Source organism: Diaphorina citri, unplaced genomic scaffold, assembly GCF_000475195.1.
Source record: "Diaphorina citri unplaced genomic scaffold, Diaci psyllid genome assembly version 1.1 scaffold1472, whole genome shotgun sequence".
Classification (NCBI taxonomy): domain Eukaryota; kingdom Metazoa; phylum Arthropoda; class Insecta; order Hemiptera; family Psyllidae; genus Diaphorina; species Diaphorina citri.
This window is the reverse complement of record NW_007378898.1, coordinates 64,138-77,665: the sequence shown is the minus strand read 5'-3', so window position 1 is coordinate 77,665 and position 13,528 is coordinate 64,138. Positions and strand designations below refer to the sequence as shown.

The window sequence follows — 13,528 nt, the reverse complement described above, 5'->3', positions numbered from 1 at the left end:
GGTGTATCCCCACCCAAAATACCGCGACCCCGCGGAATTAAAACCCACCTTGTGGCTCCCTAAAACAACCTAAAATATTCCTCCATTAATAAATCTACAGAATGAACGAGTATTGCTAAATTTTTTTCACGTTGTAATGTATTTGATTCTTGTAAAATTTGTTGTTTAATGTTTCTCTATTTTTGTTTTAGCACTGATAAGTCTAATCTTAAAATTGCCTTTCCCTCTATCGAGCCTCGAGTTTGACTATCGAAAGTGAGTGGTTCTGCAGGATTTGTCCGTTTGTCAAGCCTTCAGATTAATCTGTATGTACCATTTTAGTTTGTAAATATTTCGTAGATAGATTGTTTGAACTGTTTCCATATGCATGCAGACAGAATGAACACTTTATCATGGACAACTGGACATGTACTTCATAATTCTGATTTTCGAGAGAAAAACGTTAGCTAGAAAGGTATCTGTTGTAACTTTTCCAAGGATTTTGCCCCATCTAGAAGAATGCCTCATCCAACCTTTCTAGGATGTACCGTATACATTGTCATTTTCGGTAGTCAAACTTGAGGCTGAGGGTGGTAAACGAAAATGTTTAAAAGCTCACGTACAAAATGTATACAGAGAGAATGTCAAACTCATTTTATGCCTCAGATGTCAATTTTGCTCGTAGAGGGGTTTTTACTTTATATTACGAGTATTTTCTTGGAAATAACAATTACTGTGGAGGAAAATGAGTTCTTTATAAAATTAACCTCTTTTTTTTTTAATTTTTTTCATTTTTTTTTTTTTTAAGAGGTTTGACAGAGGGAACTGTAACTGCTATGGTCTTATCGTCCCGAAATCGAAGAGAGAAGGAAGACAGGATAGGAGAAAGCTAGCCGTTCCGAGAACGAACATTATCCCATCAGGATAAAATCCGCCTCGGGCAAGAATCGAACCGGCGTCCTAGCACTTACAAGGCAGACGTACTACCAACTAAGCTAACTAGGCTGGCAAATTAACCTCATTGCAATGAACACTTGGCGACACTGCGACAGCTCTTTGCCGTACAGATTTTTTTCAATTTAATTAAGGAGCGCGGTAGCGCTCCGTCCCGCCAAGTCAAGAAAGTTTGACCGCGCTACTAGAGATATTATACGCGACAGGGAAAGTAGCCGTTTTCAGGTAGTTGTAGGAAAAAAAAAAAAAAAAAAAAAAAAATTGAGACGAAGAAAAATTCTTTTCGTGCAATGTGAACGGGCTGTAAATGAAGTCCATAAATTCATGTTCACCCAGTACATATGCCATTCTGTACGATTTACATTCAGATTCTATTGTATTTTTCGCATACAATAATATTTTAATATTGAATAGCCCCATCAAATGGGTTAAATATCTGTCATGAAGTCATGATTGAAAAGTAAATAGAGTCGTCAGAAGAACAGTAATTAGTTATACGATGAAGGAAGACATTCTCTGCCCTTCACTGAACAGGGGCAAAGTTCAAATGACCGAACTAATACTACTAATAGACCGGTATTTACAGTCATATGTAATATATTCCCGTGGTAGCTTTCATTGGACATTCTCTAACTTGTGGCTCATTCCTCACAGTTCGGACTTACAGACATAAATTAGAAACTTGACAACATCGGGGACAATTTGCACTATCATATACAGGGAAGCTTAGTAACTCGAGTTACTAACGGGTTACTAGTAGTTCTGTGAACTGTAGACCTCACTCAGACTTTCATCATCAGTAAATGGGTTTCTTCAAATTAAATTGATCCCAAGGGCAAGGTAATGCCTAAACCCTTGACAAATGGAGTGTGCCTGAAGGCATGTGATATGTCCCAATCCACTCGACTCTTTTGCCTAAGCTGAGACGACTGTATGTATGAATGCAATTTGGGATTTTCAAGTTGTCATTCTGTGCTAAGATAAGAAATTATTTGATTTTTCTCTTCCAATTGAAACAAAATGATCAAATCATTCTCGCTCTGTACTTTTGTCGTGTGAATTAATTACCTATCCAGGTAATTATTTTTGTAAAAATGTTATTTTCAATTATTATGTTTGATAAATCTCTTCCTTCTATGTACTTGATACCGAATGTATTTTATTTATGTTATGACTTTTTGTTACAATGTGAATCTTTTTCCACCATATTCTGTATAATTGTTGGAATTTATTTAAAAATTTCAATGTGTATACTTTATTGTTTTATTAATATTTTGCTGTTTTTATAATTTTATTATTCTTCTTGTTACCCTTTTATGTACAGTGCAATAGCCCTAAATTAAAATGGACGCGGCACATAAGGGATCAGGAAGAGACCGCCTTAACATAATAATAATACCCTTTTATGTAATACTGATACATTTTTATCTGAATCGGATGTCCTATGTGTACATTGTAGTTAGGTACGTTATCTTTTAATTTTCTTTCCAAAGGTACCACCAATTGGAGTGGAAGACTTGAGGCCCTGCATCCATTTATTTATGTTCAAAACACTCGGATTTTATCAACAAACTTCTTTTCTTCCTGCTATTTGTTATTATAACCCATATTCCCTATAACCCAATGTAGTCTCCATACCTTTGACAATAATGACAATAAATATTAGACAATGCCGGATCTTGATATGACGGGAAACCTGCGACCAAAAGATTTTGACATTTGCGGAAATGAAATTCTCGTTCTGAACTCTCGGCTCTTGGAAGGTTGTCATAAAACTGTCACAATATTTTTCTACAGGGTGTTTGTAAAAAAGTGTGTGCAGCTGCAGATATTAGACTTCCTATAGATCATTATAGGGGGGTCAACTCTCTAAAATAAATCGGAAAACTCTTCGGAGCTACACGCTACACACCCCTTGAGTAATTTTGTTTGAAAATGAAGCTGTAGACATCATACATCATTTAAACTCAAAATTTTCAAACTTTACGAGTACCTAGATAATAAAATTTCAGAGGGGGCGGGTCACTCTGATAAAAATCCAAAATTGTTTTCCATAATTTTTTCGATCAATTGACCCCTCCTAAAATTGTCAATCAAGTTCACTTGTTTATGGAGATTTTCAAATAGGGTGAAGTTGTCTGCACCATCTTTTTGGCACACCCTGTATAGGAAAGTCTCACTGTCTTGGTACAATGACGGGAAATAGCGATAGCTGTCCTGAAAACTGCAGGACGTCGAAAATCTTTCAAAAAATACTTTCCCCTCTCTCCCTCATCCCTTTTCACCAACGTCAAGATGTGCCAAACAGCAGGGAATTCAAATCTGGTCAGGAGGTTTTTCGATAGAGATTTTACTCTCATTTTCCGAGTGGAGTCTAGTCCCATCTTTTTATTTTATTTAGCATTTTTGGGCTTAAAAGTACATTTGCAATGTACAGTATGTAGTAAAAGTGACTCTAGTAAAGAAACAAGGATAAGGCGTCAGACATTTAAACAAAGAGATCCTTAGGCGTCAGTTATTCAAACAAGTGGCGTTGGTCTGTCTCAATCGTTTTCGTTTCTAGGAAATGCTCAACCCCTTCTCTCCTGGGAGGACAGTGGAATGTGAAAATATATTCACTTATTCAGAAATCCTCTCTCCCTGGTGTACACACCACTCAGCCTCTATCTACAAATGTACAGATATCAAATAATTCCAATAATAGCGTAATAAAAGTAAATATTATAACAGAAAACGATATTTTAAGAGCCATCAAAAAACTAAAGAATAAAAGCCCAGGAAAAGATAGAATACCAACCTTATTCCTAAAAAAATGTGTAAAGTATATGCTAAAACCACTAACTACATTGTTCAATCTTTCTATCTACATTGTTCAATCTTTCTATCAAAAACAAGAAATTTCCTACAGAATTTAAAAAATCTATTGTAGTACCTATTCCAAAAAAAGGTAATTCACAGGATATAAAAAATTACAGACCTATAACCAAAATTAACGCATTTGCAAAACTATTTGAAATTGTACTCTACGACCAAATTTCGCAAAACATATGCAATAATGTTTGTAATGAACAACATGGCTATCTCTCCGGTAAATCAACATTAACAAACATAGCATCATTTCATACATTTTGCACTGAAGCCCAGCCTGCCCTCGGCCTGAATCGGGGCCGTGGGTTTGGCTACCCCTGGGCCTTTTTATGAGAGGGTGGGTGGGGGGCAGGGAACAGGATGTCCACAAGATTGAAAAACCGGGCATTGTCATTCATGTCAGGTATCTTCGATGGGACTAGAAAAGTGAGGGAATTTGATGACAATGTAATACAATTAGTCTAGTAAAACACTCTAAAAAAGAGGAATTGGCATCACCGTACTTTTTCTCTTCTCATCCCTCTTCCCTGGAGCCTGGAGGACCCTCACAGGGAACAGTGCCACTCGCTGAAACTGTGCCTGATCCTCACATTCTCTGTTATCAATCTTGCCGTCTATGCAAACGTATTTTTATTGCTCTCAAATTCGTGCTCCCCCCCCCCTCATATTTTTATTTCCTTAATATTTTCATACATATTTTCTCCATCCCATTTTTATGACCATATGATATTCTAATAATGATAATGGTGTTTTTCTCTTTCGAATAAATTATTATCGATTTCTTATGAAGTTAGAAGTTATGAAGCTCATCTTGGGTGAAAGGATGCTTCGTGGTACTGCGATGCTGGAAGAAAGGGTCAAAATTTTCACCTTTTCGCTAGGACAAACTTTTTTATTCTTTACAGCAAAATAATAATAATATTAATAAAAAAATCTCAACCCTTCTCGCCCATTGGGGTCAAATTCAGTCAACTATCTGATTTTTAATATTAACCCTTTTGCTCTCCCCAGGGTCCGAGTGAGCCACGTGATGCTGTCAATCTATTCTTTACAGGATAATATAAAATCTTAACTCCTTCTCACCCATTGGGATCAAACTCCTATATGATTAATCTCAACCCTTCACGTCCCCGTGGGTCAAACTCAGACACCTAAATTTCTAATCTTAACCCTTTCGCTCTCCGCAGGGTCCGCGTGCGCTACGTGATGCCATCGGCCCAGCTGTCGCTGGCCGAGGAGGATGTGGTGCGACTCACGCTCGAGTTTCTCCACAACCGCGGCCTCCACATCTCCCAACTGTCGCTGGAGAGGGAGACGGGCCTTGTGAACGGGGCCTACTCAGACGACGTGCTGTTTCTACGCCAGCTCATTCTGGACGGCCAGTGGGAGGATGTGCTCGAGTTTATTCAACCCCTGGGCGCTCTCGCCGCCTTCGATATGAAGAAATTCCGGTGAGTACATGAAACCTACTAGAAGTAATGCGAAAGCGGTGCCGATAAGAACCGTTTTAGGTTTAGGATTCCCTGAATAAATTAGGAACAGCCCGTTCACACTGAAGAATTTTTCTTCGTCCGAAGTTACAGTTTTTCCAAAATTTTCTTCGTTGGCAATGTGATTAATGTGAACACACAAATTCATTTTTGTATACGCCCCAAAAAAAAAAAAAAAAAAAAAAAAAAAAATCGAGACGAAGAAAAATTCTTTTCGTGCAATGTGAACGGGCTGTAAATGAAGTCCATAAATTCATGTTCACCCACAGTACATAAGCCATTCTGTACGATTTACATTCAGATTCTATTGCATTTTTCGCATACAATAATATTTTAATATTAAATAGCCCCATCAAATGGGTTAAATCTGTCATGAAGTCATGATTGAAAAGTAAATAGAGTCGTCAGAAGAACAGTAATTAGCTATACGATGAAGGAAGACATTCTCTGCCCTTCACTGAACAGGGGCAAAGTTCAAATGACCGAACTAATACTACTAATAGACCGGTATTTACAGTCATATATAATATATTCCCGTGGTAGCTTTCATTGGACATTCTCTAACTTGTGGCTCATTCCTCACAGTTCGGACTTACAGACATAAATTAGAAACTTGACAACATCGGGGACAATTTGCACTATCATATACAGGGAAGCTTCGTAACTCGAGTTACTAACGGGTTACTAGTAGTTCTGTGAACTGTAGATCTCACTCAGACTCTTTTGCCTAAGCTGAGACGACTGTATGTATGAATGCAATGCTACCCAATGGGAGTGGGGATAAGAAGACAGGCGGCCTAGGGGCGGCTAAGAATGACCGCCTTGTACAGCTGGTCATCAAAGGTGAGTCAATTATTAGCTGAATTCGCTGTCTTACCGTTGGCCAACCGTTCCCCAACTATGTAATCATTTCCAAACGATGCGATGGGCCACCCTACGATTTCCCAACCATCTATGTTGTTGGGAAAAGGTGATTTATTTGTGGTCTTTTCCTAGAAAAAGTTCTCAAATATTAATTAGGGCGAAAGTTAATTTAGTGAGGTGATATCAAATCACTGTATCATCGGTCCTCAATGAAAACCTCTGATAAGCACCAGGACCTCAATCTGAGTTTAAATGTAGTTGAAATGAAGTTAAAATAGAAGTTTGCAGTTGTTCTCTACCATTGTTGCTGGTGTGTGTGCGTGTGCGTGTGTGTGTGTGTGTGCGTGCGTGTGCGTGCGCGTGTGCATGTGCATGTGTGTGTGTGTGTGTGTGTGTGTGTGTGTGTGTGTGTGTGTGTGTGTTTGTGTTTTTTCTGAATCTCCACCAAAATCATTTTCTCTCCTTCCTCAGGCGTCCTGTATGAATCCTGTGTCAAATACTGTCAGATCAAAGCGACTGGCAGTTCAGAGTCCGCGGGTTCAGAGCTCACCTTCTCCTCTCTCCTGGACAATTGTCCTGGCCTCAACGAGTCAGATCTGTCCCTGCTGTCTTGGCTACAGGTGAGTTAGAGGGTTGTGGGTTCGATACCCACCACCGACAGAAAAAAAATGTACTCTTAACTGTTTTGGCTGCTTATATATTTAAATGTGTTTATGTGTTACTTTCTGGTGTTCTCGTGTTGATCGAGTACCTACCCAAATGGGAAGTATTGTGTCTCTCATCGCCCATCTGGTGATGGACATACTACGGGATGGCCCCCCCCGAAAGGAAAAAAAAAAAAAAAAAAAAAAATGCACTCGTAACTGTTTCGGCTGCTTATATATATTTAAATGTGTTACTTCTGGTGTTCTCATGTTGATCGACTACCTACCCAAGTGGGAAGTATTGTGTCTCTCATCGCCCATCTGGTGATGGACATACTATGGGATCGGCATGCTACGCTACAGAGTCTACAGACCCGTGAAGACCAGCGTAGCAGATGTTTCATAGCCTCGAGATGAAAGACAGTGAAAAGCACTCGTTTTTTTAAAAAAGAAAAGGGTCACAAGTCACAATATTTTTTCCCTCTATTTCATTGTGTAAAAAGCTCGTACCTATAAAAAAAAGATGCTGTGTGAAAGCTACATATTTCCATTTCCAGTGATACTGATTCTCTTCTATTTTCCCTTTCTCATCCAGTCCATACCAGCCGAAACCTTCTCGGTGCCGTTCGAGCAGAAGAACCTCAACGTGGACATCGTCCGTCTGGACAAGCCCTCCCTGGAGACCTCCTGGACCGAACACATGCTCATCACGCCCATCAAGCCCAAGACCAAACATAACAATGACATAACATGCCCTCAGAATTGAACCCATACCTTTCTAAGTACCACACGAGGTCTTTTACCACTGAACTCTATGTAAAAGATACCATGATTAGGCTTTCCATATTGAACTGGGTAAATAGAGAAGGAACACGTATACGAAAATACGTTTTCGTGGGCATACCCACAATTCGACAAACGCCCTAGAGTAGACCGTAGACCGTTCTCATGCTCATACTCACAATTTTATTTACAACGCCCTACAGTAGACCTGTAGACCCTGTCATAAGCAGTCCATACATAAAGCTATTAAAGCTCTCATAAATAAAGCCATTTCAAGTACCCATAGGTAAAGAGCTGCTACCTACCTTTCATAAGTTGATTTTTACTTTTTTTTATGGTTCCAGTTTTCATTTTAATATCGTGGTTTTTTGATCCAATAAAAATATTCAAATCAAGTAAAAGTTTTCGGACGTCACCATGAAATGATTTAGAAATTACCGAGACCGTTTCATCATGACACTATAAATTGTCAACTTGATAACTTGATGAGTGTTGGAGATTTACCAAGTTTCAGATGTGTGTAGACAGGATATGTATCACTCACAATAAGTGGATATTGACAGGGCGCTTTTCACACGGTTTAAGGATTGTCCTTCATCCTATGTTTTGGATTTATGAAAATATCAGGTAGTTGTAGTAGGTATACCTTGGCCAGGAGTAGAAGTAATATATCGGAAAAACATCTTAACAGTTCTTTTGCTCAAATTGTTGAAATCGAAGAGAGAAGGAAGACAGGATAGGAGAAAGCCAGCCGTTCCGAGAACGAACATTATCCCATCAGGATAAAATCCGCCTCGGTCAAGAATCGAACCCGCGTCCTAGCGCTTACAAGGCAGACGCACTACCAACTAAGCTAACTAGGCTGGCAAATTAACCTCATTGCAATGAACACTTGGCGAAAGCTCTTTGCCGTACAGATTTTTTTTCAATTTAATTTTTCTTTCTGGGAGTCAGACTGGAAGTTATTGGGACATTAGATATTATAAGATTTTAAAAAAAAAAAATAATAAAAAAAAAATAAATGATATTGAAAATATATGATGTAGTAGTCTACTGCTGATGAAGGGACTCTTAAGTCCTATGCAAAGAGTATAAATATTCAAATAAGTATTATTTATTCTTGGTATTATTTAAACTTCTTAGGCCCGTCGTAGTCGCCTGAAAAAGGAAAAACCAAACCTCTATCATTTTCATAGGTTTGGTTTTTCAGGCGACTACGCGGTACATAAAGGTTGTGGTTTCCAGTTTCCATTGTCAATCCATCCCTGCTTGACACTAATTGGTATCGTTATTCTATTGCAATACTGATGCATTTATATCATAAAGGATGCGAAGAGTATAAATATTCAAATAAGTATTATTTATTCTTGGTATTATTTAAACTTTAAGGCCCGTTGTATAGTCGCCTGAAAATAAAGGTTGTGGTTTCCATTATCAATCCATCCCTGCTTGACACTAATTGGTATCGTTATTCTACTGCAATACTGATGCATTTATATCATAGAGGTCTGAGGTATCCAATAACATTATTGTGATCAAAGGATTGTAGTCATAAATCTTTTTATGATTGATATGAGTCATTGAGTCAGGAAAAAGTCAAGACTGGGATTTTCAAGTTGTCATTCTGTGCTAAGATAAGAAATTATTTGATTTTTCTCTTCCAATTGAAACAAAATGATCAAATCATTCTCACTCTGTACTTTTGTCGTCTGAATTACCTATGTATCTAGGTAATCATTTTTGTAAAAATGTTATTTTCAATTATTATGATTGATAAATCTCTTCCTTCTATGTACTTGATACCGAATGTATTTTATTCATGTTATTACTTTTTGTTACAATGTGAATCTTTTTCAAAGTCAAGATTTCAAGACAGATAGGATCAAGAAACAGTAGAAAATTAGAACTAGAAACTAGCTCTAAGCCAGGTGTTCATTAATTAAACCAATTTTAATCACTACAAAAAAAAATAATAAAAAAACTAGGCCTAGATTAATTATTAAACCGACTAATTAGTTGCTCCCTATTAAACACTAACGATTAAGAAGATAGGACTTTGAGCTCTAAGCGTGCACGCATGCACCGTGCATCTTAGCGTGCAGCATCTTGATTATTCTTTAACAGTGTCTTGATTTTCTAATTATATCATTAGAGACATAAACTTTCTGGACTGGAGGCAGACATGTGTTTGGTAGTTAGTTCTAGTTACTTTCCTTATCCTATAGGAAGGAAAGTAATATAATCGGGTCAAATTTTCTATGGTCAGTTTTTTGGTTATAACCACAAAAAAAAAAAAAAAAAAAAAAAAAAAAAAAAAACAGGCCTAGATTAATTATTAAACCGACTAATTAGTTGCTCCCTATTAAACACTAACGATTAAGAAGATAGGACTTTGGGCTCTAAGCGTGCATCTTAGCGTGCAGCATCTTGATTATTCTTTAACAGTGTCTTGATTTTCTAATTATATCATTAGATTCATTAGAGACATGAACTTTCTGGACTGGAGGCAGACATGTGTTTGGTAGCTAGTTCTAGTTGTTTACTTTCCTTATCCTATAGCAAGGAAAGTAATATAATCGGGTCAAATTTTCTATGGTCAGTTTTTTGGTTTGATAGGTGCTGCGGTTGGCGGTCTTTTGACAGTTTTCGACAGCTTTTTGGTGGTTTTCAGCTGTACTGACTAAACGGCCAGAGATATTGTAAAAGTTACGGTAGAAAAACACCCAAATAAGCATAATTTAATAGGACAAGGAAAGTCGCGTGATGTTCACACCAGATTTTTTTGATGGTTGATGATTTTCTTTCTGGACTTTGGCGGACATGTGTTGGTTAGTTTTAGTTTTTATTATTATTAATAACGATTAAATGGTGGTAATAAAAAGTCAAGTAATTTGACAGGCGACTAATTTGACCGGGAGGTTTCAATTAACAATAAAATAAATAATAAAAATATCTCAATACAAATTATTTATTAAACGACCCATGAGTTGTGTGTTGATTTATGTGTTTTCTGCCTTGTTTTCATGTAACTTCCGAATTTGGACATGGTACCGAACTACTGAAGTTTCTGATAACACGTAGGTGCTGGAGTGCCAGTGGTGCAGTGCAAGTAGGTGATGTAGTGCAAGTTGATATTAGGAAGCTTGCAGTGTATGATAGGAAGATAGGAATGCAATAAATTGCCAAAGGCCGGCCGATGTAGTGCAAGTTGTTATTAGGAAGCTTGCAGTGTATGATGGGAAGATAGGAATGCAATAAATTGCCAAAGGCCGGCCACTCACGCTCCAACTAGGCGACTGTCTGTCAGACCGCCTGAATGTGTGTGGCGGAAAATCTGACTTCTGTGCCCTAAATCACCAAAGTATGGAAAAGTATCCCTCAAGTGTAATAGCCAATGGAAAAGCAGAATTTTGAATTTGGACGAATCATATCGAAATATGGAATTGTAAATACTTTTCCATACTTTGGTGATTTAGGGCACTGGTCTCTCAAACCGTGTGAGACTAAAGTTGGAAGCTTTTGTAATGTAAATGCAGTTTATTTGTGTTATTATATCACAACTTTGGTGCTCACTGCAGCATTGTAGGATTTTCCCAATATCTCAATAATCCTAAAATCCCATGTATTTTTGTCACAACTTTGGTGCTCACTGCAGCATTGTAGGATTTTCCCACTATCTCAATAATCCTAAAATCCAATGTTTACCTACCATGCTGGCACCGGTCGCTATGCGCATTTATATGTCAAGCTACTCATTTTCCTCACGAGGCTGAGTGGGCCCCGGCAACAGCCAGTCACGGAATCAATCATTTGGATGATACAAAATTTCTTGACCCCGCCGGGAATCGAACCTGGGTCTCCCGCGTGCAAGGCGAGCGCAGTGACCACTACGCCATGGGAGCTGACAGTTGAAAGCTTTTGCCGCAACACACTTTCCGGCAATCTGACAGACAGTCGCCTAGTTCGAGCGTGAGTGGCCGGCCAAAGATAAAATCATCTTTTCGCCAGCCTAGTTAGCTTTGTGGTTAGCGCGTCTACCTCGTCTACCTCGTAAAATCTAAGTCGCGGGTTCGATTCCCGCCCGGGGCGGATTTTATCCTTAAGAGATAAGGTTCGTTCTCACAACGGCTGGCTTTCTTCTCTCTTCGATTTTGGGACGATAAGACCTTTGCACTTAAAGTTCCCTCTATCAGACCTCTCGAATAAGTCATCTTTTGGCCGACTATCGTTACTTCCCAGTCATCCAGTATCTATTAATATGAAATTATGAATGATTGAATTAAACACAAGATAAAATGATTTAAAACATCCAATGCCTACGCCTAAAAGTTAGGGTAAAAGAACACTCAAATAAGCATCATTCAATAGGATAAGGAAAGTCGTGTGATGTTCACACCAGATTTTTAAATCAAATAAACCGATAGAGATACATAAGATCAAAATAATTGTAACCATGCATTATTGAAGAGCAGAAAAAAAAGCTTCTGATCATTCCAGTATTGTTGTCGGCATCTACTATCATGGAAGATGATACATCTTTCGATCTGAGCCTAACTAAATTCTACATGTTTTTACTGACATGACATCTTTGTCGGTTTGTTTGCTTGTGGGCTTTTTTTATACTAATTACAATTGAATGGAATTGTTGATGTTTTCCAACCCCTAGGTATGAAGAACAGCAATCTGATGTTATTATACATTGTATGTACTCTATTTTACCCTTAAAATACTATCATCTTCTGACTTATCTCATGCCGGCAACTCAAGAAGATGTTCAAGATGAATGAAGTCACAATCATTTAGCAGTAGATAGCTAACATGAACAATATATGAGTTGTAGATGATAATTGTATTTCTTTTCAAATGACGATTGTATTTATTTTCAAGTTCAACGAGATTTATTGTTTAGTAACAGTAATATTGTATCCATCAGATTGTAGGCATTTCTTGTACTTATGTATTTACTGTATTGTTGTCTTATGTATTCTACATATTCTCATATCTATCTACGTACGTATACTGTTAGGTTATTGTGTATTTTACTTTCATGTCTTCGTACTTATTGAATGAGGATTTATATTCTATTTGATTCTCTTCTATTTCTCATGTCTTTATTGCTGAGGTTCTCAAGGATCTTCTTGTTTATTTACTTCTTGTCTTCTTTCTTTCGATCCGTTTTTTCGTGACTTCTTTTCGCAATTGTGGGAGAGGAACTTCGTGAGGATGTATCATCTGCTCCGAAGAGTCTGAAGAATATATCTCAATTTATTACTTTTGAAGTTTATTTGGGTATGGAATCAACTTCACTGTTTTTGACTGCTAAAGTTTTTAAACTCCGTTTGCGACAAGCTACCCGCCTCGCGCCTTCTCGAATCCAGAAAATTTCTGCCCCATCCGGGTTTCGTACCCAGCACCTCCTCGAAAGATAGTGCTCTTATTCGGACATTAAATCCAAAGATTCATAAACCATGTTGAATACCACGGATACTACCTCAAGAGCACTTGCGCTCAGAATAGTCTTGGGTCAGTCTTTCTTTGCCAATATTTTGCAGACTAACTGATCTAGAGTTTACCCTGTTTTTATTATATTTTATTATTATTGTTATTTTTTTTTGTTTGTTTTCCGCAGCTACATCATCCTGCGGCACAAGTTCATCGAGCTGATCTGCATCAAGTCGGAAACTGCGGCTCTTACCGGCCTCACCACATCTACCGCTATGGACTCCACTGTGGACGAAATGGTCACTCTACTAGCGGAAATCGAAAAGATCTGCCCCACCAAACAGGACCACATCAACCTTTGTCTGCTCCTGACGCTACCCCGCCTATCGGATCATTTGAACTTCAAGGTAAATTACCAATTTTATTATTTTTCCCCCTACTTTTTGGTCTGACATCCTAAGATGAATTTTGATCAAGGAATTAATATCAGACAGACTGCTATCC

The 13,528-nt window shown here is 38.0% G+C and overlaps 1 protein-coding gene across 1 annotated transcript in view; it reads left to right on the top strand.

The window, feature by feature from the left end:
- Positions 1-2,250: 2,250 nt before the first annotated feature.
- The window catches only part of LOC103516054 (WD repeat-containing protein 47-like), a 39,517-nt gene continuing 28,239 nt past the window's right edge, over positions 2,251-13,528 (top strand). The window contains exons 1-8 of the mRNA XM_026828567.1: positions 2,251-2,396; positions 4,989-5,252; positions 5,593-5,600; positions 6,024-6,134; positions 6,627-6,775; positions 7,395-7,551; positions 8,828-8,864; positions 13,212-13,431. Coding sequence (XP_026684368.1) covers positions 2,278-2,396; positions 4,989-5,252; positions 5,593-5,600; positions 6,024-6,134; positions 6,627-6,775; positions 7,395-7,551; positions 8,828-8,864; positions 13,212-13,431 — 1,065 coding nt within the window. The 5' untranslated portion in view covers positions 2,251-2,277. The remainder of the gene's footprint in view (positions 2,397-4,988; positions 5,253-5,592; positions 5,601-6,023; positions 6,135-6,626; positions 6,776-7,394; positions 7,552-8,827; positions 8,865-13,211; positions 13,432-13,528) is intronic.